General features: G+C 44.0%; 2 protein-coding genes across 6 annotated transcripts in view; both read left to right on the top strand.

Annotated features, from left to right (window-relative positions):
• The first annotated feature begins 41 nt into the window (after window positions 1–41).
• On the top strand, window positions 42–9769 carry PDCL2 (phosducin like 2). Its single transcript, XM_026700059.2, has 7 exons — window positions 42–65; window positions 1603–1713; window positions 2405–2525; window positions 3456–3546; window positions 4589–4732; window positions 7901–8109; window positions 9648–9769. Exons 1-7 carry the CDS (start codon window positions 42–44, stop codon window positions 9767–9769), a joined length of 822 nt encoding a protein of 273 aa, XP_026555844.2.
• Window positions 9770–17780: 8011 nt separating this feature from the next.
• CLOCK (clock circadian regulator) overlaps window positions 17781–23695 on the top strand; it is a 51035-nt gene continuing 45120 nt past the window's right edge. For 2 of the 5 annotated variants that reach the window (XR_015744170.1, XM_026699923.2), the window contains exon 1: window positions 18009–18165. The gene's annotated coding sequence lies outside the window, so the exon portion shown is untranslated. Of the gene's footprint in view, window positions 17966–18000; window positions 18166–23695 lie in introns of those variants that run through there. The other 3 variants (XM_026699922.2, XM_087936631.1, XM_026699924.2) reach the window with 3 other exon arrangements.

Here is a 23695-nt window from a genome sequence, read left to right as displayed (position 1 = left end):
CACCATAGACCATATATTTTCTACACTTAATTTGACCAAAAATGGCCCATCATATACCCCAAACAGTAAGGAACTCCAAATAAAATATTTTGGATCAGCTGTATCTTGCCCAACTTTAAATCTTCATTTTGTTTTCAAGAGAATGGTGCTTTGATCAGCAGTGTTTTAGTAGCAACTCAGATTAAGAATGATTTATTCTGAGCAATCCCACGATGACCCAGGGAGTGGCATAAAAGCAACAAAGTCACAAAAGTAGCTAAAGTCCCTTTAATACCTACAACTTGGCCTCCAATGTCTAGTTATCATTGGCTGGAAAAAAAAACTCCCAAGAACAGTTATTAAAGGGAAGAAATTCAGTCCAAACTCAAAGTACATATAGATTATAAAGAAAAAGAAACACAAACCACGCTGCAGCAATTAACGAGATAGGGCAGGATAAGGAATTGCAGACTTCAAAAGACAATGAAATACAGTTGGGAGGACGCCAGAACCCAGACAAGACTTGACAAACAAAGATTAACTCACGCTTTGCTTCCAGCAAGGTGCTGTGCACAAACACCCTTTTTAAATCCTGTTTTCCCAGCTGCAGATAATGAAGGGAATCAGGGCCCTTTTCTCCCCATAATCCACCTTGCTCCCTTATCCATTCCTCCCTGTGTGCCCTAGGATGAAGAGGTGGCCCTGGGTCTTCCTCTGAATGCCCAGCCGGACTGTGCCCTTCCCCAGTTTCCTCCACAGCCACTGAAGCCACACTCCCACACCCTGTCAGCTGTTTGACCTCCCCCTCAGAATCAGATTCCAACAGGGGCATGACAAGTCCATGCATGGAATACTCTGAGAAATGAACAGGGAACATGAAACAATTTACGTTAAATGTATAACAAGATAAGTTAGCCAAAGTTCAGGTCCCTTGTATTATATTTACAATATTGTGAGCCAAAATGTATTCCCTTGGTGTCTCAATGACTTACCTGTCCTCTGGGGAAAATATTTTAGGATTCAAGAGTTGTAAGAAAATTGATTTGAGAGTCTAGAATGCACTGTCAATTATTGTATATTTACCAGGACATTGATGCCCATGGACCAGTGGTGGGATTCAAATTTTTTCACTACCGGTTCTGTAAGCGTGGCAGGGGAAGGATATTGTAAAATCTCCAGTCAGAGGTGGGATTTGCCAGTTCTCCAATCTACTCAAAATATCTGCTACCGGTTCTCCAGAACTGGTCAGAAACTGCTGAATACCCACCTCTGCCATGGACACCATATTGGCTACTCCTGCTTTAGAAAATTCAGAACAATGTCATGAAAGTCACCTGGAAACTATATGCAATCAATATCTAAGTACATATAATTTAGCCAGAATGATCCCGGTATTGATCAACCAACTGAAGTTTCTAAATAGATTTCATATCAAATTTAGAAGTGTAAATCAGTGGAAGAAAGTCCATTTATGTTGGAGAGAAGCAGAAAAGTGTCTAATGAACAACAACAACAAATTGAAAACCTTTGGGACAAAACGCTGCTTTCATTTACTCATCATCTCTGACCTGGATAGCAAAAATTCAGTTTGCCTGCCACTGTTCCTATTGCTATCTTTTGTAGGAAAGATTGTTCAGCAGTGATGATGGTGATGATGATTATGATGAGAGTGGCATTGTTACAGTAGCCAGGAGACCACAATGCTATTGCAGAGTAGTAGTTTGGTTTGCCAAGGTACCCGCCCTGTTATAGGAAATGCTTGCGTGCTTCCTAAGGTGCGCCACAAGGGGGTGAGCTCACTCCAACCCTAGAAAAAGTTGAGTGGCTCTTCCTGCAACATCATCCCAGACCCCCTCCGTACCTGGAGCGGCCTCGTAAACAAGCATCACAACCGGGAAGGTTCAGAGCCATCAGGAATCTGACTACCTGCACAGAGCAACCAGCTCATCTCCCCACTAAGTGGTACCTATCTATCTACTTGCATGGAACATGCTTTCAAATTACTGGTATTAGATGGACAGAAGCGGAGGCAAGGGACAGACGCTCACCCCGCCATGCAGTGCTAGGACTCGAACCTCAGGAGCTGAGATTATCTCCAGCATCATTAAACAACTGAGCCATCGGGCCTCCTGTTTGGCAGTTCAATAGCTATCTTATTTGAGGGTGGGGGGAGGTTGACTTCTTTCACCTTAAAATTCTCTAGAGAATCTCTAGAGAATGAACGGAGAAGGGAAGGCAATGCTGTCAATTGCAAACGAACAAGGCCATTAATTTCTGGCCTTCTGATTTATGGACCTTGGATCTCTGAAAGGATTCTAATGAAGAGGAAGAGACTTAAAAAAAAAAAAAAACTTCTGTTGTCCAAGTAGAGGTGAGATGATTGCATGCTGCAACTTAGTGATATCTGGGACTTCTCTTCACAAAGGATCCAAATGAGGACACGGAATGGAACGACGTATTAAGAGATTTTGGGATTCTGCCTCCAAAAGAAGAGGTTAAGGATGAAATTGAAGAAATGGTTTTACGTTTACAAAAGGAGGCAGAAGGTAAGGGCCCGGCTTTCATCGGTTATTAAAATTAACTTCCTCTCCTCTCTGTAGCAAATTAAGCACTTTAATATGATATGTAGACAATACAGACTTTCTTCAAAAGGCAAGGGGAAGCTGCTGCCTTGGGCCTCACACCTGCGCCCCCCTGTTCCTTTCACCAACACGATCGCCGCAGGTAGGCCTTCCATAGCTAAACTCCCAAAATTACAATGTCTGCAACATGATTTTTTTCCCTTTCCTATCATAATTAGTAATCTTCTAGTTCTTGCCACTCGTTGTAGAATACCTTATGCCATCAGACTTGAAATTCTACCTAGAAAACCTTGAATTATGCTATCTTCGGTCTTATTTAAGTATAGTATATAAAATCATACATTGCAATGTCCTACCTGTCAATGAATACTTCCGCTTCAACCATAACAACACAAGAGCACACAATAGATACAAACTCAAGGTAAACCGCACCAAACTTGAATGCAGGAAATACGACTTCAGCAACAGAGTGGTCACTGTCTGGAATACTCTACCTGACTCTGTGGTTTCTTCCCCAAACCCCCAAAACTTTAACCTTAGACTATTGACCTAACCCCTTAGAGGTCTGTAGGGGATGTGCATAAGCGCACCAAAGTGCCTACCGTCCCTGTCCTATTGTTTCTTTTATTTATCTTATATGTACCCATTTCATGTATTCATAACTACATATATAAGTATACCTATTATCTTGTAAGCGATTGACAAATCAAAATAAATGAAAAATAAAATAAATGAATAAAAATAAATAAATTTCCCTTTTAAATCTCGAGAGAGAGAGAAAAGTTTTGATTTGTTATCCACTTCTTTCCCAGAAATATTTAAACTGGGGCATTTTGTACTAACCTTTGGTTTAGATTCAAATAACTGTTTCTCTCCCTTTCTTTTTTTTTCTAGTGAAACCTTATGAAAAAATGAATCTGAAGCAACTGAAAGGAGCTGAAGACGATTTTGATGAGGAAGATTTAAAAGCGGTTGAAATGTACAGGTATGTCCAATTCTAAGGAACAGGTGCAATGACCCCAGTGTGGGGAAATAGATATTTCCCTGTCGATAAACAAATCATCTTCATCATCTCAACTTTTAAATGTTAGAAATGCCTTTAAATACATGGAAGGTTAGTTCTTGGGTTAACAAGTAGTCAAGTAACAGGCGCCATCTACAGTTCTTACTTTCAAAAATCAATTTTCACTGAATCCCCATCTAAATAATGTACCTGTTAGTTCAAATTTAATGAGTACGTATTGCACTCGTGAGTACTCTTAACCTGAGTATGTCCTCTTTCTGTACTGCTTGCATCACGTCTTTCAAGTTTTCCAAATTTCTGGGATGTTACTCAAGGGAAGTTTTATTTATCCTTAGTATAATCCCTCAAATAAGAAAAGCCAAGCAACTGGATTTTTTTCTTGCACGTAATTATGCATACATCAAATCTGAAATCAAGCTCTATAAGGTTCTGTGCTCACATGGGGCTGCAGCCTAGATTTGAGTTATATTACTTCCCTTTTCGTTTTGGAATGCAACTACATATAATTCTTCTATATTTTACATCTGTTTTTGTGATTGATACAATAATAAAATACCTTACCCCTCAGAGGTGGGGTATTCAGCAGGTTCTGACCAGTTCTGGAGAACCGGTAGTGGAAATTTTGAGTAGTTTGGAGAACTGGCAAAAAGCACCTCTGATTGGCCCTGCCCCCATCTATTCCCCGCCTCCCAAATCCCAGCTGATCGGCTGGGTCTTCTTTGGTTGCCCTGCTGAGGAGAACGGAGCTGGAAAGCAGGTTAGTGGGGTGGGGAGGAAATGGGGATTTTGCAGTATCCTTCCCCCAGGAGTGGAGTGAGAGTAGAGATTTTACAGTATCCTTCTCCTGCCATGCCCACCAAGCCACGCCCACCAAGCCACACCACGCCCACCAAGTCACGCCCGCAGAACCAGTAGTAAAATTGTTTGAATGCCCCTATATTTTCACGGTCTCTCATCTCAATTTTGCTAACGGTTATGATACGAAAGGTTTCCGTTAAATTAGGAAACAACGTTTGGCAGAGTTAAAAGCGCTACAAAAGAGACAAAGATTTGGAGAACTGAAGGAAATTGCTGGGAATCAGTATGTGAAGGAAGTCACAAATGCGCCAAAGGATGTGTGGGTTGTCATCCATCTTTATAATGCAAGGTAAGAGCGGAGTGTCTGTGTGTGTGTGTGTGTGTGTGTGTGTGTGTGTGTGTGTTAGAACATTTATACCAGGGGTGGGATTCAAAAATCCCAGAAACCGGTTTGCCGCCCGGATGCGGGGTGGGCGTGGCCAAGGTGGGCGTGGCCTAGCGGAACTTCCTGTTTCTAGCTTCCGGTGGGCCTCCAGAGCTGGGGGAGGCCGTTTTTGCACTCCCAAGTGTCCAGAGGTCTACCCCGAGCCTCTGGGAGGGTGAAAACAGCCTCCCCCAGCCTCTGGAGGCCCACCGGAAGCCGGAAATAGGTTTGTTTCGCCACTGATGGTTTTATGTTTTTAGGTATTGTTTGTATACGTTTGTCTTAAAAAATAAAAACTTTAAAAAAAGAAAAAGAAAATGGGCCACATAGAAACTCTTGGGAGGTGTGGGGGCAGCCGGTTGGTTGAAATACTGGTTCGGTGAACCAGCTGTAACTTTAACATCCGGTTCCGAACTGGTAGAATCCTACCCCCGGTTTATACTGTAAATACAGTAAGTCTCTTCACACCCTGATGTCATTTGGCTACTAGAAAGGCATGCAGTCTTGGGACACACTCATTTCCTGTTCCCCCAATTTACTTTCTGGTGCATCTCCAAATCTTATCCGGAGAGGTGAAGGAACCTCCTAAGAGGATCAAACTCATGGCCCACAGGCCGAATGCATCACTTGCTGACCCTGCCCCCACCCAGTTAGCAAAGGGGGAAAAAGTCCCAATATTTCACGTGACGCCATCCTGGCACCCTGAGTTTGATACCCCCAGATCTAAAGCATTGTAATTCTCCTCTGTGGGCTAGCTGCGGGGTAGGGTGAGAGCCGGCATACCCTGTTTTTAGGGGTGGGATTCAAATAGTTTAAACAACCAGTCCTGTGGGCGTGGCTTAGGTGGTGGGCATGGCTTGGTGGTCATGTGACTGGGTGGACATGGCTTGGTGGTCATGTTATTGGATGTGGCCAACTCAATATCACTCACATCGAGGCACGCATCTCCTCGCCTGGTCTCTCATGACTGTGGGGATGCTGCAACAGTCGTAAGTGTGAAAAATGGTCATAAGTCACTTTTTTCAGTGCCATTGTAACTTTGCATGGTCACTCCACACAAGCAAAGTACCAGCAAAGGAGGGGAAAAATCTCCAGAGAATTTACAGAGACAGGAAGTCTAGTCCTGCCAAGAATGTAATAAGGGTTAATGGAGAGGTAGTTTCTGTAAGCAACACCAGAATGTTTCCTTCCTGCCTTCCTTACAGGATTAGGCCAGTAATTTCTTCCAACAACCGGTTCTCCAAACTGCTTAGAATGTTAACTGGTTCTAGTGAATAGGTGCGAACTGGTAGACTCCCACCCCTGCCTGTTTTCAGCCTGGATTGCCTTGTGCAACACTCTGCCACCCAAAGTGATGTAGCACAGGGGTGTGAAACTCAAGGCCTGTGGGTTGGATCCAGCCCACAAGGTGCTTAAATCTGGCCTACAGGGCTGGCCTGGAAATAGCAAAGGACTGGCCTGTGGTACCCCTGGCAGCCAAAACGGGGTGCCTCCTTTTCAGCCTGGACAGCCTCCTGTAGCAGTCTTCTGGCCAAAATTGGATGAAGGGGGCACATGTGGTCCCACCCCGTGCCCTGTTTTGGCCTGAAGAGTGTTCGAGAAAGTCATCAAGGCCGAAAACAGGGTGCACTAGCAGAGTGCTGCAGGAGGCGTCTGTCTCGTCTCCTCCCCCCCTGCCCATTCCATGGAGGAAAACTACAATGCTTATCCAGACCTTGAAGAAATCCACTTTGACACGCCTGATCTAGAGGCTTCATAGAGATGCTTTTGAGCCCCCTTCTCAGAGAGAGATTTGATCTCTCTCTCTCTCTCTCTCTCTCTTTCTCTCTCTCTCTCTCCTTCACACCCCCCACCCCCTCCAAGGCAGCCCCATTCCTAGCCTGCTTTTCAGCTTCTTTTTCAGGTGTCATGCAAGGAAAGCAGCAGAAGTCTTTCTTACTCTCCCCCCAAATTCCGCCAGAAATGAGTCTTTGCCGGTGCAGCTTCTTGGAGCAGGATGCCTTGCAGCAGGGGTGGGATTCAAATATTTTAACAAAACGGTTCTGTGGGCGTGGCTTAGGTGGTGGGCTTCGCTTGGTGGTCATGTGACTGGGTGGATGTGGCTTGGTGGTCATGCTATTGGTTGGGCGTGGCCAACTCAATATCACTGACATTGAGGCACGCATCTCCTCGCCTGGCCCCTCATGACTCTGGGGATGCTGCAATAGTCGTAAGTGTGAAAAAGGGTCATAAGTCACTTCTTTCAGTGCCTTATTCAGTGCCTTCAGTGTAACTTTGAATGGTCACTCCACACAAGCAAAGTACCAGCAAAGGAGGTGGGGGAAAAAACTGCAGAAAAGTTCCAGAGACAGGAAGTCTAGTCCTGCCAAGAATGTAATAAGGGTTAACAGAGAGGCAGTTTCTGTAAGCAACACCAGAATGTTTCCTTCCTGCCTTCCTTACAGGATTAGACCAGTAATTTCTTCTAACAACCGGTTCTCCAAACTGCTTAGAATGTTAACAACCGGTTCTAGAGAACAGGTGCGAACCTGTAGAATCCCACCCCTGCCTTGCAGGGTCCCAAAGACTCATTTCTGGCAGAGGTTGGGGGAAAGAAACAAAGACTTTTGCTGCTTTCCTTGTGTGCAGCCAAAAGTAGAAGAAGAAAGAAGTGGAAGAAGCAACCCAGTGGCCAGACAAGTTCCCTCCTCCCTTCACTACCTTGTGTTGTTCCTCATGCAATCGACGTTCCCGCGGGCCATGTGGGCAGTGCAGCCTTGTGTTCCCCTGCAGCCTGGATTAATTGTTTTGGGGGAGGTAATCTGGGGGTGACATTTCTCTGCGGACCACCAAAATTTTATTGCGGACCACCACTGCTGTAAACCACTTAAAGAAGGCTGTAAAGCACTATGAAGTGATATATAAGTATAAGTGTTATTGCTATTACAAAATGACATCTGAAATCAGACTAACATATTTATAAACTTGCATATGTGGATTTACAAGCAATTGACAGAGTTTTTAATAATCCATCATTTTCAGATTCATTATAACAAAGTTTATTATTATATATTTCCATTGAAGATTAATAATCAAATTCTTTTTCTCTTTTAGTATTCCAATGTGTGCGTTGGTTAATAGATACCTCAGCCTGCTGGCCATAAAATTTCCAGAAACTAAGTTTGTGAAAGCCATTGCCAAGAGCTGTATTGAAAATTATCACGATAATTGCTTGCCTACAATATTTGTCTATAAGGACGGTAAAATTGAAGGCAAGTTAATTGGAGTTGTGGAGTGTGGTGGAACAGCACTTACAGTAGAAGGTAATATATATGTATATATATATATTTAAATACATTAGTGAACTGGAGGATTATACACAGAGAGTCAATGCAATGTAGTGGTTAAACTGAAACCTGGGTTCAAGTCTACTCATAGTCACAGAAGCTCACTGTGATTTGGGATCAGCCAATCTCTCTAACAGATTCACTTACCAAACTTTGCTCTTATGTGGATAAATGAAAAGAGAAATCTCCATATAAGTTGCTTTGAATTCCTGGAGGAACAGTGGAAAACAAGCAGTGTTTTATTTATTTTATTTTATTTTATTTTATTTTATTTTTTATTTTTATTTTATTTTATTTTATTTTATTTTATTGTTTTGTTTTGTTTTGTTTTACTTATATTTCTGTACAAGTAGTCTTCGACTTAGGACCACAGTTTCTGTTGTTAAGTGTGAGACCTTTGTTGAGCGAATCTTGTGTCATTTTGCAACTTTGCTTGCAATGGTTCTTAAGTGAATCACTGCAATGATTAAATTAGTAACCCGTTTGTTCAGCGAATCTGGCTTCCCCATTGATTTTGCTTGTCAGAATTTTGCAAAAGGACTATCACATGACCCTAGGGCATGGCAACTGTCATAAATATGAGTCAGTTGCCAAGCATCTGAATTTTGGTCATGTATCTGTGTGAAAAATGGTCATAAATCCCTTTTTTTCAGTGCCGTTGTAACTTCAAATGGTCACTAAATGAATTTTTGTAAGTCAAGGCCTACCTGTAGTCAGGGGTGGGAGTCTACCAGTTTGGATGTTAAATTTGCATCTGGTTCACTGAACCGGTAGTTGAACCGATGGACAGGCCCTGCCCTGCCCCGCCCCATCCACTCCTCCCCACACCTACACGAGTCTCCATGTGTCCCATTTTCGATGCAGGCTCTGGGAGGTGGGAAAATGTGCCTTCCGGAACTACCGCAAGTCCAGAAATGGGCCTGTTTCTGGCTTCCAGAGGGCCTCCAGAGCCTGGGGGAGGCCATTTTCACCCTCCCAGGAGCCCAAAGGAAGCCTCTTGGGAAGGCGAAAAACCGCCCTTCTGGACGTTCTGGTAGGCCACGCCCACCATGGCCACACCCACCCAGCAACTGGGCAGTGAACCGGTTGCTGGGATTTTTGAATCCCATCCTTGCCTGTAGTGGCCAAGGCGCTAAAACAGGAGGTTGCAAATTTGAGGCCTCCTTTGTGCATGACAGCTGACTGGGTGAGTTTAAGCCAGTCACACTCTCTTGAGCCCAACTACCTCAGAAAATCACCGTTGTGGAAAATAAAAGGCAGGGGAATTAGGTATGTTCGCACGCTGTGTTATATGTAAAACGGTAGGATAAATGTATAGTAATGAATCTAACAAACTTATAAGGTTCATTTAAGCTTTTAGTCCTACCTGACAACCTTATGCATTCCATGCTAGGTTCCATTAGGTGGGAGAAATGATATCTCTGAGTGAATGTGTGCATTACCAGTGATAAAACGTTGTGCGTATTATTAGCAGTTTCTTTTTCCATTTCTCTGAATAGGTTTTGTTGTTTCAGATCTTGAATGGAAGTTGGCAGAATTTGGTGCTATAAAAACGGATTTAGAAGAAAACCCCAGAAAAGGTATTAAGGACATGATGATGTCCTCACTTAGAAAGGCTTCTATGGATGATAACTAGAGTACGAAGAGACAAGTGCTGCTATAACTATGTGGTCAAATTAATTTGCAATTGTACCATTTGCTGTACTGTCAACACTCAAATATAAATGCTTTCTGCTTGAGTCTAAAATGCGGTATTCTGCCCTCATTCTACTCTTGTGTTGGAAGAAATATCTATCTGGTTCAGTTCCAAGAGGGGAGAAGGGTCCTCTCATTCACACACACAGGCCTACACACATTTCCGCCTTTTTCTGGGCTCTAAAAGTTAAAATTTAGAAGTACTCACCTTCTTTCCAAGCAGCCTTTGAGCTCTCAACACTCAAAACCCCTTTAAAATCCTTGTTCCAAATGGCCAAAGCCCTGGAAAACTCAACCACAGACTCAATGGGTCCATGCCAGCAAGGAAGGCTTACCTGGGCCAGGTCCATTGGTCAGGTTAGCTTGGAGTCCCATCTGGGATGCCAAATTGTTGGAAGAAATACACTGCTCAAAGAAATAAAGGGAACACTTAAACAACACAATGTAACTCCAAGTCAATCACACCTCTGTGAAATCAAACTGTCCACTTAGGTATCAACACTGATTGACAATCAGTTTCACATGCTGTTGTGCAAATGGAATAGACAGCAGGTGGAAATCATAGGCAGTTAGCAAGACATCCCCAATAAAGGAGTGGTTCTACAGGTGGCGACCACAGACCACTTCTCAGTTCCTATGCTTTCTGCTGTTGGTTTGGTCACGTTTGAATGCTGGCGGTGCTTTCGCTCTAGTGGTAGCATGGGACGGAGTCTACAACCCACACAAGTGGCTCAGGTAATACAGCTCATCCAGGATGGCACATCAATGCGAGCTGTGGCAAGAAGGTTTGCTATGTCTGTCAACGTAGTGTCCAGAGCATGGAGGCGCTACCAGGAGACAGGCCAGTACATCAGGAGATGTGAAGGAGGCCGTAGGAGGGCAACAACCCAGCATCAGGACCGCTACCTCTGCCTTTGTGCATAGAGGGACAGGAGGAGCACTGCCAGAGCTCTGCAAAATGACCTCCAGCGGGCCACAAATGTGCATGTGGCTGCTCAAACGGTCAGAAACAGACTCCATGAGGGTGATATGAGGGCCCAATGTCCACAGGCTGCTTCAACGGTCAGAAACCAACTTCATGAGGGTGGTATGAGGGCCCGATGTCCGCAGGTGGGTCCATTTCAGCACTTCCAGTATTTCTGGAAAGCTCATTTTTCAGCCTCCCGAGGCTGCAGAGGTTTCCCTTGAGCCTCCGGGAGGGCGAAAACGGCGTCGAACAGCTGCGCGGCACATGCATACGCAGTACAGGTAAGTTTGGCTGAGGCTCTTGTGCCCACACAATTGGCTCTGTGGCATGCATGCCATGGGTTCGTCATCATGGTCCTGGAGGGTCATTTCTTAATCCCATCGCCCTGGAGCTTTCGAAAGTCTTTTGTTTTGTAGATAGGCTGGGGCTATTAACAAAGGTGGAGGCTGCTTTCTCCTTTAGAGAAATATAATATCCTGCCTTTTTAAAATATTCCTCAAAATATTTCATTTTTCTAGGAGGGGGTGGGTGCTACTTTTCCACATTTGGATGAACAACTACCCCTATGTTTGCCTGTGTGCCTCACGTGATCACCTTTGGTGACCTTCTGACAAGCAAAGTCAATGGGGAAGCTAGAATCACATCAGAACTTTGTTACTAATTTAACAGCTTGCGGTGATTCCGTTAACAACTGTTGACAAGAATGGGGCAAAACTCACACAACAAGTGTCTCACTTAACGACAGAAATTTGAGGCTCAATTCTGGTCGTAAGTCGAGGACTATCTGTAGTAGCCTTTTCCCCTGAAAATAAGACCTACCTTGAAAGTAAACCTTACCTTGATTTTTTTTACATGTGTGCCCAATATAAGCCCTACCCACAAAATAAGCCCTAATTAACACCCCACCTACTCCAGAGTGCAAGTGTAAAATTTAAGCTAGGGTGGGGATTCGGGGTAGTGGAGCTACCCTACTAACCTTTGGACAGTTGTATCCAGGCCTTGCACACCCCGACACTTGCCTTGCCGGCCCATTTCTTCTTCAGCCGGCAAGGCTGGCAAGGCTTTCCTGAAGGCCTCTGTAGCTGATAACAAAGCTCTGGATGGATCCAGAGCTCTCTTATCAGCCGCAGAGGCCTTCAGGAAAACCTTGCCAGCCGCAGAAGAAGAAGTTGCTGAAGGCCAGTGACAGAGAAAAGAAGGCCGGGGGTGACGCATGCAAGTGAGGTTAGTCAGTGAATGACATCCCCCGAAAATAAGACCTGGCGCCTTTTTTGGTGGCAAAAAATATAAGACGGGGTCTTATTTTCGGGGAAACAGAGGTAGACCGAATATCTTCCATTCATTCTCAAGTCCCGTTAATTTTCCTGAATCAGATAAAGCAGAGCTATAAGTTTCTTTATTACAGCGGGGGTGGTGGTGGTTGAGCCAGCTTTAAACAGGATGATTTTCTCTGTGCGAATGAAAACGATGAATGAAAACGAAGGATCGCTTCTATTCACAAAAGAAGCCATTAACAGTTTTTATTCAGCAGAGGCCAATTGACGCTATTGTACTGGAGGCTATCAATAAAGATGTTTGCTGAAGGCAGAAAGCGCTGGAATTATTATAATGGCAGGAAGGCATACAGATAAATTAACGCTGAACGCAACCACAAGCTCACACCTGCTTCTTCAGTAGGTACTTGTTTCTGCCTCTTTTCTCCAAGGCAGCAAGATTATGTCCAAGAAGCAATCCAAACTCAACAACTTCGGGATGCGTGTTTGGCAACATTTCACTAACGCCTGAAAAGGGAGCCGTTGTGTTGGGACATTATTGAAGGGCTCCTGCAAATCCCTGTGCACGGAGTAAGTCCCATAGAGTTCATATCTGAAGGCTCTAGTCCCTGTAAAGACATGATTGTGATTCTGCTTCTTTTGAATAGGACTCCGATTGAAATAGAGACTTTCTCTGCTAAATAGAGAAATTAAAACAAAAGCTAAGAATTGGAGCTAGGGCGAGCCATCAAAGGAACAAGCCCTGATCAAGAAGGCCACATGCAACTAAACAAAATTAAGTTCTTGGATGGTTCACCAAATGATTTCCATTCATTTAAAACAAACATTTATCATTGACTCTGTTACACAAATCCTTAGCCACCATCAAGCCAACCAATTCCTTTTGGTAAAAATGTCAGACCTGCCTCAGACTTAAACCTCTAAACAGAAACGGTCTTTGGCTCCGTTTGTTGAGAAAGGTATAGTTTTATTAAAAGTCAAGCGCATTGCAGGAGTAGCGCATTGCCAGAACTGAGAATCGTGCCCCCAAATCCCTAAGTTCAAAAATTCCCATCCTTAACTAGCTCCCATCGCTGACACATCCCTGCCAATCAGGCTCAAACAAGATGTTTTCAGAATGGGCCACTTCAAGCGTAGGTTGGTATCAGAGGTGGGTATTCAGTAGCTTCTGACCAGTTCTGGAGAACTGGTAGTAGTTCGGAGAACCGGCAAATCCCACCTCTGACTGGCCCCGCCCCCATCCATTCCCCGCCTCCTGAGTCCCAGCTGATTGGCTGGGTCTTCTTTTGTTGCCCTCCACAGGAGAACGGAGCTGGAAAGCAGGTTAGTGGGGTGGGGAGGGGATGGAGATTTTACAGTATTTACAGAAAATATTTTCATGTTTCCAGAAAGAAGATTCCTTCTAGGTTTTCCTGGATTTCCCTTCTGAATCAGCATTATAGACATTTGCAGTTTTTCCTGGAAACAACACACCCGCATTTGGTATTTATTCCCAGTGAGAATTTCCCCTGCTATTTTTGGTCTACCACCCAGACAAATGAACTTCACCGGAGAAGACTTGAATCTTACGTTTCCCTAATTTGGCCCTTTAAGGATATTTATAGTTTCTTACCTGGAATATACTAGATTCTCTACATTTGGGGAGGAGCTTTTGGATACTAATATGTGGCATTTGTTCTGGTTACTAAAATGGTTTTAAAATGCAGAGGGCTAATTTTAATTCTTCAGTTCAGTCCTTCTCTTTCCCAATATAAATAAAGGGATTCCTCAGAAATGAAACGCAGCCACAAGAAATGTCTGTGTCACCTGTAGTTCTTTTTCTTCTATCTTTATACCTTTGTAAAAATTTTATACCGCCCCAATTAATTGATTTTGGATGGTTCACAAAAAAGCACAGGTAGTCCTTGACTTACAACGATTTGTTTAGTGACCACTTGAAGTCGCAGCAGCGCTGAAATAAGGGACTTATGACCGTTTTTCATCATTACGACCCTCGCAGCTTCCCATAGTCATGTGATCAAAATTCAGACACTTGACAACTGACTCATATTTATGACAATTGAGTGTCCTGGGATCGTATGGGACCTTTTGCAACCTTCTGACATGCTGTGATGACCCAGAGTGTAACACAAACGTACCAAAATCCAAAACGTAAATAAATGTCCTTTAATGCCTCCAACTTGGCTTCACTATTCAATAATACTCAGTTGGAGATAAAACGTACTCAAAAATAGTCTTCAAAAGAAAGCAATACAGTCTGAATTTAATGAGCAGATAGAGGTGAAATAAAAAACCAAACAAATTAACAATGACGAAATTTCCACAACAGAACAGGAGAAGTATTTACCAAATTCAAGGAGATAACAAGGCACATTTTGTTGGAAGGACACCAACCAAGATAACTTCGGACCAAAATAAAACACATTTCACCAGTACGAAGACCAAACTCTTACGCATTTATCACGGCTGCAGCCCATGAAGAGGATCAAGGCCCTCTCCTCCCTGCCTTCCCTAGGATGGCGAAGGGATGGGCCTGGGTCCTCCTCTGACTGCTCAACCGGCCTCTGCCCTTCCCCAGCCTCCTCCACAACCTCTGTAGCCACACCTCCACTCCCTGTTGGCCATTCCTCCTCTCCCTCAGAGTCCATCTTCACCAGAGACATGACACATGCAAAGTCAATGGGCAAGCCAAGATTCACTTAACAACCATGCTACTAACATAACAACAGCAGTGACTCACATAACACCCATGGCAAGAAAGACTGTAAAATTGAGGCAAAATTCACTTAACAAATGTCTGAGAACTGTTAGGCTCAATAGTAGTCGTAAATATTGTGGTTCGCCGCCAGCCTGTGCAGACGGCAGCGGAATTGGACAGTGGGGAAAAACGGGGACCAGTTCTGTAGTCAGAGAGGACTCGGTCCTGCATCCGATGCAGATTGGAGCCAGGACCATCTGGGAGTGGTGTGCTGACTCCGGAGACTCCTGAGTCTGGCAGCAGCGAGGCAGAGGAACCAGGGGAGCCTGTTCCCAGTGCGTGTGTCTGCAGAGCTGCTAGAAGGCAAGAGCAGCTGAGACTAAAGGGGTAACTCAGGAGTAAGGTTGGGAAGTGATTGCCCCTCCCCTAAGGTATAAAGGAGGTGCAAAGGCAGAGAAACCTTTGGAGGAAGCAAAGTCGTTCGCTCTGTTCAAATTGAACCTTGAAGCTCTGTGTGGACTTCATACTTTGGTTGGTTTTTTTATAGTTCATTTGGCACTTTTGTTGTTGGCAGCAATTCAAAGGAGAGAAAAGTGGGTGCTTATCTCGAGGGACTGTTGGGGACTCATTACAGGCTGGGAATGAACACAATTCCCAGCGTTGAAATAAAACAAGAGTTGTTTTAACTAAGTGTGTGCTCAATTATGGTCTTGGAAGCCTTGGTCAGAACAGTAAATCAAGGACTAGCTGTATTCAACCACTTTGAACCGGCCTGATGAATTGTATAGGTGATTAGGATCATAACTTTCCAGAATGACAAGGACGAAGGGAACAAGCTTATTTTTAAATTTGGAACAGATGTTTATACAGTTTATGTATTTTTTTTAAAAAAAAGTGAGAAGCCAAGTGTCAATTTGGTTAAAGTTGCTTAGCAACCCAAGGAAATGAACAAACAAAATAGAAGGAATATACCAAGCTTTAATGATACCGAGTCATGCATGTGGTAATAGTCACAAGTTTTGCGAGGTGTAAATTCTAGCCAACCTGTTTCCAAACTATAAACAAATCCTAATGTTTGACAAAGCAAACAAAGAAAGAGTATTGACACTTATGAAGTTTGGTGTGAGAGAAAACTCTTGAGATGGAAAGCCAAGAAAACCAACCATTAGATCAACAAACAATTCAACCCAGAGTTTTTACTCAAGGCACACATGACCAGGTTCAGATTCAGACATTATGCAAAGATTTAGCTTCCTAGAAAATGTTTTAATACCATGAAAGATGGACGGCAAGAGAGAAAGAGAACAACCAACAAGGTGGCTGTAGATTGTGACAGTGGTGATGACTACATCATTGGAAGATCTGAGGGACCAGATTATCATGGAGAAAATCTACCTATGTTGTCAGTTGATGGCAAATAATTGATCAAATGTTTGAAGAAGGAGCTTCATTTCTCAGTGTTGAAAGTGCAAGGGTCTTCAAACTTGGCAAGTTTAAGACTTGTGGACTTCAACTCCCAGAATTCCTGAGCTAACATGACTGGAGGAGGAATTCTGGGAGTTGAAGTCCACAAGCCTTAAAGCTGTCAAGTTTGAAGACCCCTGTCATAAGGGAAAATGCAAAGATTAATGAACCATTTTAGAGCAGGGTTTTGCAAACCGTGAGGTATCTATCTTGGTACACAAGTATCCAGCCAGCAAGATGCAAAGAATCCTTTAGTTACGATGTTATGAAAAATCCACCTTTTTCCAAATCTCACTGCATAGTCTCCATTTGTTCATTTGTGTTCATTTTGGTGGGTTTTTTTTTTTTAGGGGAGGTCTTTAGAGGTGGATTTTTTTTTTTTTTTACTAGAGATGTATAAATTAAGCTTACACCACAGTGAAAAGATGACAGCAAAAAGTTGAGGAACCTGTTCTGGAGCAAGGATTTTCATTTTTTAAAATCGTTAATTTAAAAAATTATCCTGGAACCTATGATTAAATGGTAACTTAACAGAATAGAATTCTTTATTGGCCCAATGTGATTGGACACACAAGGAATTTGTCTTGGTGTAAATACTTAATCCTGTGTGTGGTAACTTTTTAAATCCTGTGTGTGGTAACTTTTTTTCTTTTCTTTTTTCTGTTTCCTGCTCTCAGATCCTTCCGGGATGCTCTAACACAATGCTGCCTATCTTGACCGGCATTCTTTCTAACAGATTTAGAGTTGGAAGGGACCTTGTAGGTCATCTAGTCCACCCCCAAGCAGGAGGCCCTACACCATTTCTGACAGACGGGAGTCCAATCTCTTCCTGAAAGCTTCCAGTGATGAAGCTCCCACAACTTCCAAAGGCAACTTCTGTTCCATTGGTTGATTGTTCTAGTCTAGCCTACATTGTCTTCAAAGCTGCCTTGGGCATCTTGTCACTTTCTTCTTTAAGTGGATCCATTGTAAAGGTTCCTTAAGTTCAGCTTGGTAAGCTTAAGACTTGTGGACTTCAACTCCCAGAATTCTCCTGTCAGCATAACAGAGCTGGCTGGGGAATTCTGGGAGTTGAAGTCCATAAGTCTTAAAATGTGCCATGGTTAGAGAGAGAGAGACCCCCTATCTTAGCACGTTCCTCAGAGGGAAGCCCCCCGCTCTTTTAAATGCGCTTGCATGACGGCACCAATAATCCCACTTCACTAAAGGGGCTCCTCCTTTGGATAAATTCAATCCATTTCTTTCCCCCCCACCCGCGCGCGCTCAATCATGCGCACGCGCACTGAGGTCTTCTCGCCGCGGCCTTTTTATTTATTTCTCCTCAGTTCTTCGCTAGCCTCCTGGTTCCAGCGAGGTAATCTGAGGTCAGGCGGGCTCGGCTAGGACGCTTGCGCAGTAGGGCCCGCTCGGCTTAACATTTCGGCAGCGCACGCGCACGCCACCCTTGTCCTTACTCGGCTTTTGACGAACGGGAATCACCCTGTGGCAGCCTGGGCTGGAGTATGTGCCCATGGCGCATGCTTAGTAGCCTCCAAGGGAAACATTCGACGGGGGGAGGGGGAGGAGGGAGGAGAAGAGACGGAGTTGGTGGGGTGGGCTCCCGAACGGAATCCGCGCGAGCTCCCGTTGCGGGTTGCCAGAAGCGCACGCGCACAAGGGAGAGGGAAGGAAAAAAAACACCAAACACCTTGCTTTTTCCCCCAGGCTTGGCGGCGGCAAGCTACTGTTTTGCCGGTAAGTGCCAGGGTGTGGCGCATGCGCGGTAAGTTGGAAGGTTGCCGCCGAGGCCTTGGGAGATCGCTGCCGTCGCTGCTGCTGCTGCTGCTGCTTCTGAGGTAAAAAACGAGGGCGAGTTGCCTCGTGGATGGATGGATGGCGGGAGGCTGGACGCTGCAGCCCGAGGGACGGAGGGCAGAGTGAGGAGAGCCCGCGCGGTCAGTCAGGGGACGGTGGAGGGGGAGCCGTGTGTGTGTGTGTGTGTGTGTGTGTGTGTGTTTGTGGGGGGGGGAAGCAGCTGCCGACGACGACCACGACGACCCCCCTTCTAGAGACAGAGCAGCGTCCTCGGCGAGCGGGCTGAGGTAAACTTGTGACAGGCGGGCTTGGCGCAGGGCTATGATCTCAGGCGGCGGCGGCGGCGGCGGCGGCGGCCCCCCCTCCCCCTCTTTCCCGAAGGCCTCAGATGACCCGCGGTGGAGGGACGCTCCGGGCCCTCTGGAGGGAGCCCTTCTTCCCTCGACCCAGCCCGGCCGCTCCCGTCCTGGCCGCTTGGGCTCCCTTTATAGCGAGGCGGGGACGGGGCGAGCGCCGCCGTTTCATAACGGAGAGCCAAAGCCGGCGGGCAGCCTTCCTTTGCCCTGCCCTGGGCTGGACTGGGACGGCGAAGGGTCCCGCTTGTTGACGCCGCCGCCGCCGCCGCGCTTCCCAGGCTGGGCTAGGGGGGGATCCCGCCCGCCCGCTTCGCTTCTCTTCTCTCCGCCCGGCCGCCTTGTGGGCGCGGCGGGGTTGCCCTCAAACGCCCTCCGAGCCCCGGGCCGCCCCGTTTCGTTCTTCCACGGCGTCCCAGGGAGGCAGGCGGGGAAGGGGGTTCCTCGTTTTCCCGGCTGGCTGAACTCTTCCCAAGGGGAGCGTAGGGGGCTGAGAAGAACCCTCAAGCAGCAAATCCCTACAGGGATTAGATGAGGGAATAGAAGGGGAATTTACCCAATTTGCAGATGATACTAATCTGGCAGGAATAGCTAACACCCAAAAAGATCGGCTCAAGATCCAGGTGGATCTTGACAGGCTAGAACGGTGGGACCTCTCCCATAAAATGAAATTCAATGTAGAGAAAAGCAAAATCCTATACTTAGGCAAGAAAAACCCAAAGGACACCTATAGACTGGGTGAAACCAGGCTCAATAGCAGTAACTTTTGAGAGGGATCTTGGAGTCTTAGTGGACAACCAGCTAAATAGGAGCCAGCAGTTGTGCAGCAGCAGCCAAAAAAAAGCTAACAATTCTAAGTTGCATTAACAGAGAGATACAATCGGGATCGAGTGAGGTACTAATACTGTTCTATAAAGCCTTAGTAAGACCACACCTAAGAGTACAGCATGCAGTTTTGGTCACCACATTATAAAAAAAGATGTTGAGGCTCTAGAAAAAGTACAGAGAAGAGCAACCAGGATGATTAGGGGACTGGAGACTAAAACATACAACGAATGGTTGGTGGAACTAGGCTTGGCTGATCTAGGGAAGAAAAAGACCAGGGGAGACAGGATAGCGGTCTTCCAATATTTGAGGGGCTGCCACAGAGAGGAGGAAGGGGTCAAGCCAGGGGTGGGATTCTACCAGTTTGCACCTATTTGCTAGAACCGGTTGTTAACATTCTGAGCAGTTCGGAGAACCTGTTGTTAGAAGAAATTACTGGGCTAATCCTGTAAGGAAGGCAGGAAGGAAACATTCTGGTGTTGCTTACAAAAACTGCCTCTGTTAACCCTTATTATGTTCTTGGCAGGACTAGACTTCCTGTCTCTGGAACTTCTCTGGAGTTTTTCCCCCCCCTCCTTTGCTGGTACTTTGCTTGTGTGGAGTGACCAAAGTTCCAATGGCACTGAAAAAAGTGACTTATGACCATTTTTCACACTTATGACTGTTGCAGCATCCCCAGTCATGAGAGGCTTAGTGAGGAGATGCGTGCCTCAATGTGAGTGATATTGAATTGGCCACGCCCAGCCAGTCACATGACCACCAACTAAGCCACGCCCACAGAGCCGGTTGTTAAAAAATTTGAATCCCACCCCTGGGTCAAGCTATTTTCTAAAGCACCTGAAGGCCAGACAAGGAATAATGGATGGAAAATGAACAAAGAGAGATTTAACCTGGAAATAAGGAGAAACTTTCTGACAGTGAAAACAATCTACTAATGGGACAGAAGTTGCCCTCAGAAGTTGTAAGAGCGCCATCACTGGAGACTTTCGAGAAGAGATTGGACTGCCATTTGTCAGAAATGATGTAGGGTCTCCTGCTAGGGCAGGGGGTTGGACTAGATAACTTACAAGGTCCTTTCCAACTCTGTTAATTTGTTATTGACTTGGGACCCTTGTTCAGGCTTATGACCGTTCGTAGCATCCCTGTGGTTTACATTTGGGGATGCTTGACAACCGACTCACATTTATGACAGTTGCAGTGATTCTCCCTCCCCCCCCTTTTTTTGCGACCTTCTGATAAGGGAACCCAGGTTCACTTAACAACTGTCTTACTAATTTAACAGATTGGAGCGATTTGTTTAACAAACGTGGTGAGTAAAGTTGTAAAGTGGGGCAAAACCCCCTTGACAATTTTCTCCCTGAACAACAGAAATTTGGGGGTCAGTTGTGTTTGTAAGTCCAGGGCTAACTCTACTTTGAAATTTTTGTTTTAATTTCTAACACAGGAAATATGGATGGGTATATAACCCACTTAAGGCAAAACTCTTGCGGAGACCTGGATCATTTTAATGCAGGTAGTCCTCGACTTAATGGCCACAATTGAGCCCAACATTTATGCTGTTAAGCGAGAAATTTGTTAAGTGACTTTTTGCCCCACTTTACGACTTTTCTTGCCACATTTGTTAAGTGAATCACTGCAGTTTATTGAATGACTAACAGGGTTGTTACGTGAATCTGGTTTCCCCTTTGACTTTGCTTGTCAGAAGGTTGCAAAAAGGGATCACGTGACTCTGGGAACTGCAACCGCCATAAATGTTGTCAAGCATCTGAACGCAAATCACGTGACCATGAAAAATGGTCATAAGTCCCTTTTTTCAGTGCTGTTGTAACTTCGAACAGTCACTAAGCAAACTGTTGTAAATTGAGGACTACCTGTACAATAAAATGGTACCGAGACCAAAATTGTTGAGGCCCAATGATCTAGGACATTGGATCACCCACCCTGTTGATTGATTTATTGCCCATAGCTAGGACTCCTGCCTGCCTCCCTCTTCTGCAAGGCTTGATATGGGTACTGCCAGCAATAAGAAGTCCTCACTTCTTGGTGCAATTGCATTCTTTTAGTAATTGGGCCCTCCTCTTAAATAATTCCTGCTCCTCCTTCCTCTAATTTTGTTGTGGTTTTATGTGTCTACATTTCCCTACAGTGGAAATCTGGTGCAGAATAACTTGACTCCTCTTGTATGGATAGGAAGCTGGGCACATCTTAAGTAAATTCTATGGAATTCAGCTATGTATTGTTACCCTTTACAATATATGGGTTAACAGAGAACCAGCTATCACATAGTGCTGTTTCTTTTGCTTAAAAGTCTCTTCTAAATCAGGGCTCTCCAACCGGCAAAGCTGAGGAACTCTGGGAGTTGAAGTCCACAAGTCTTAAAGTTGCCAAGGTTGGAGACCCCTGCTCTAAAATGCTCCAGTTAAGTGATAGCCTATTTGTATGGGTAGTCCTCAACTTATGACCACAATTGAGCCCAAAATTTCCGTTGTTAAATGAAACATTTCTTAAGTGTTAAGTTTTGCACCATTGTACAACTTTTTTTGCCACATTTAAGTGAATTGCTGCAGTTGATAAATTAGTAAGGTGGTTGTTAAGTGAATCTGATTTCCGCATTAACTTTGCTTGTCAGGCGGTCCCAAAAGATGAACATGTCACCATGGGACACAACGGTCATAAATATGAACCCATTGCCAAGTAACTGAATTTTGATCACATGATCATGGGGATGCTGCAATGGTCATAACTGTAAAAACGGTCATAAGTCACATTTTTCAGTGCTGTTGTAACTTTGAAAGGTCACTAAACAAACTTGTAGGTCAAGGACTGTATTTCGGTGTGCAGTTTTGTCTTAACTGAATCTTCATTTGCAATTTTGTGTATGCTTCCAAAAATTCTTAAGATGAGCGTAGCTTGAAGATTAATAAAGTATAACTTGTATGGTTTATATGGTGACTTTGGGTCAGTCACTCTGTGTAGCCCATTTCACGGGGTTGTTGTGAAAATAGGAGGAAGGTGTATATATTCACCACTTTGAGTTATTTTTAAAAATAATAACAGTGGGATGCAAATAAAATAAAAAATACATGAATAGTTTTGCTGTTCTGTACACTGCAGAGCCAAGGCTTTTTCCCATTCTTATGTATGTTCCAGTGGTCCCCCATCCAGGTATAACAAGACTCATAAAAGGCCAATTTCAAAGCTTCAAGGGCATGATAACAATTACTGGACAGTTGACACCAATGTCAGTATATATTAAAATGTTTTCATATCTCAGAAAGAAAACAGTTTAATTAGTGATAATGAATCCAGGTGCTTAGTATACGGTTATTATAGGACATAGTACAAGTAGTCTTTGACTTACAACAGTTTGTTTAGTGATCATTTAAAGTTACAACGGCACTAAAAAATGTGACCATTTATGTGACCAGTTATGACCATTTTTCTCACGACTTTTGCAGCATCCACATGGTCACATGATTTACCTTTGGGTGCTTGACAACTGACTCGATGGTTGCAGTGTCCGAGGGTCATTTGATCACCTTTTGCAAGCTTCTAACAAGCAAAGTCAATGGGGAAACCAGGTTTACTTGACTGTGTTACTAATTTAATAATTGCAGTGATTCACTTAACAAATGTGGCAAGAAAAATCATAAAACGCGGCAAAACTCACTTAACAAATTTAGCAAAATAAATTTTGGGCTCAGTTGTGGTCATACATTGAGGACTACCTTTAGTCAGGATTAAAAGCAATGTCCTAGCAGTGCAAATAAGAACAGAAATACCCTATTTCTCTCAGCTTCCTTAAATCTGATCCCATTATTTCTCTTTTGTGTATTCTGTTTTGCTGTAAGACTTGGTGAAATTGCAAGCTTGGTCATATTACAAATCTTCATATTGTTTTGAACGAACAATATTGTTTAAAGATGATTAAAAGTTGGGTGACCTACTTTTCCTGCATCAATAGCCATGCTTACTATTTGCCATATTGGAGACCACATTTCGAATAATTATCTATAAGACCAGGATAAAAAGTAAAATTGACTATTATAAAGTAGAAGATGGTAGGAACTTTTAGAAACTTATTTACTGCGGCTATTTTATTTATTGTATGTTTGCTTAAAGGGGAGAGGGGAAAAGGAAAAAAATTGAATGTACTATAATATGTTCAAAGTTCCTGGAGAGTTGAGAATTTATATCAAGATTTTTATTGAATAATGTTGCTACTGTGCATCATTATAGCTACTTAATATTTCTATTAAAAACTTGAAAAATATTTTTAGATCTGTTTAGTGATATAATATGAATTATTAAAAACAATATAACTGCATTATTTCCTGCTATCTTATGTTTAGCATAGTTCCTAAACTACTGTACTTAACACTGTAAATTTTAAAACATATTTTTGTTGAAGACTGGGCAGCAGAATGCTGTGGCTGCTCAATGTCATTCTCATACTTGAGAATAATGTATGAATATAATAGTAAACATGAAT

This window comes from Pseudonaja textilis, chromosome 6 (assembly GCF_049901715.1).
Source record: "Pseudonaja textilis isolate UNSWEBS1 chromosome 6, rPseTex1.2, whole genome shotgun sequence".
Lineage (NCBI taxonomy): Eukaryota > Metazoa > Chordata > Lepidosauria > Squamata > Elapidae > Pseudonaja > Pseudonaja textilis.
The sequence above is the reverse complement of the archived record's forward strand: the minus strand, read 5'-3'. Positions and strand labels throughout refer to the sequence as shown.

Excerpts from the sequence above, each read along its gene's own strand:
- PDCL2 (XM_026700059.2), top strand. The coding sequence starts at position 42 with ATGGCCCATCATATACCCCAAACA. Across the intron at positions 2,526-3,455 it reads TTTACAAAAGGAGGCAGAAG|TGAAACCTTATGAAAAAATG; the intron begins GTAAGGGCCCGG and ends TTTTTTTTCTAG. Across the intron at positions 3,547-4,588 it reads AAAGCGGTTGAAATGTACAG|GAAACAACGTTTGGCAGAGT; the intron begins GTATGTCCAATT and ends CCGTTAAATTAG.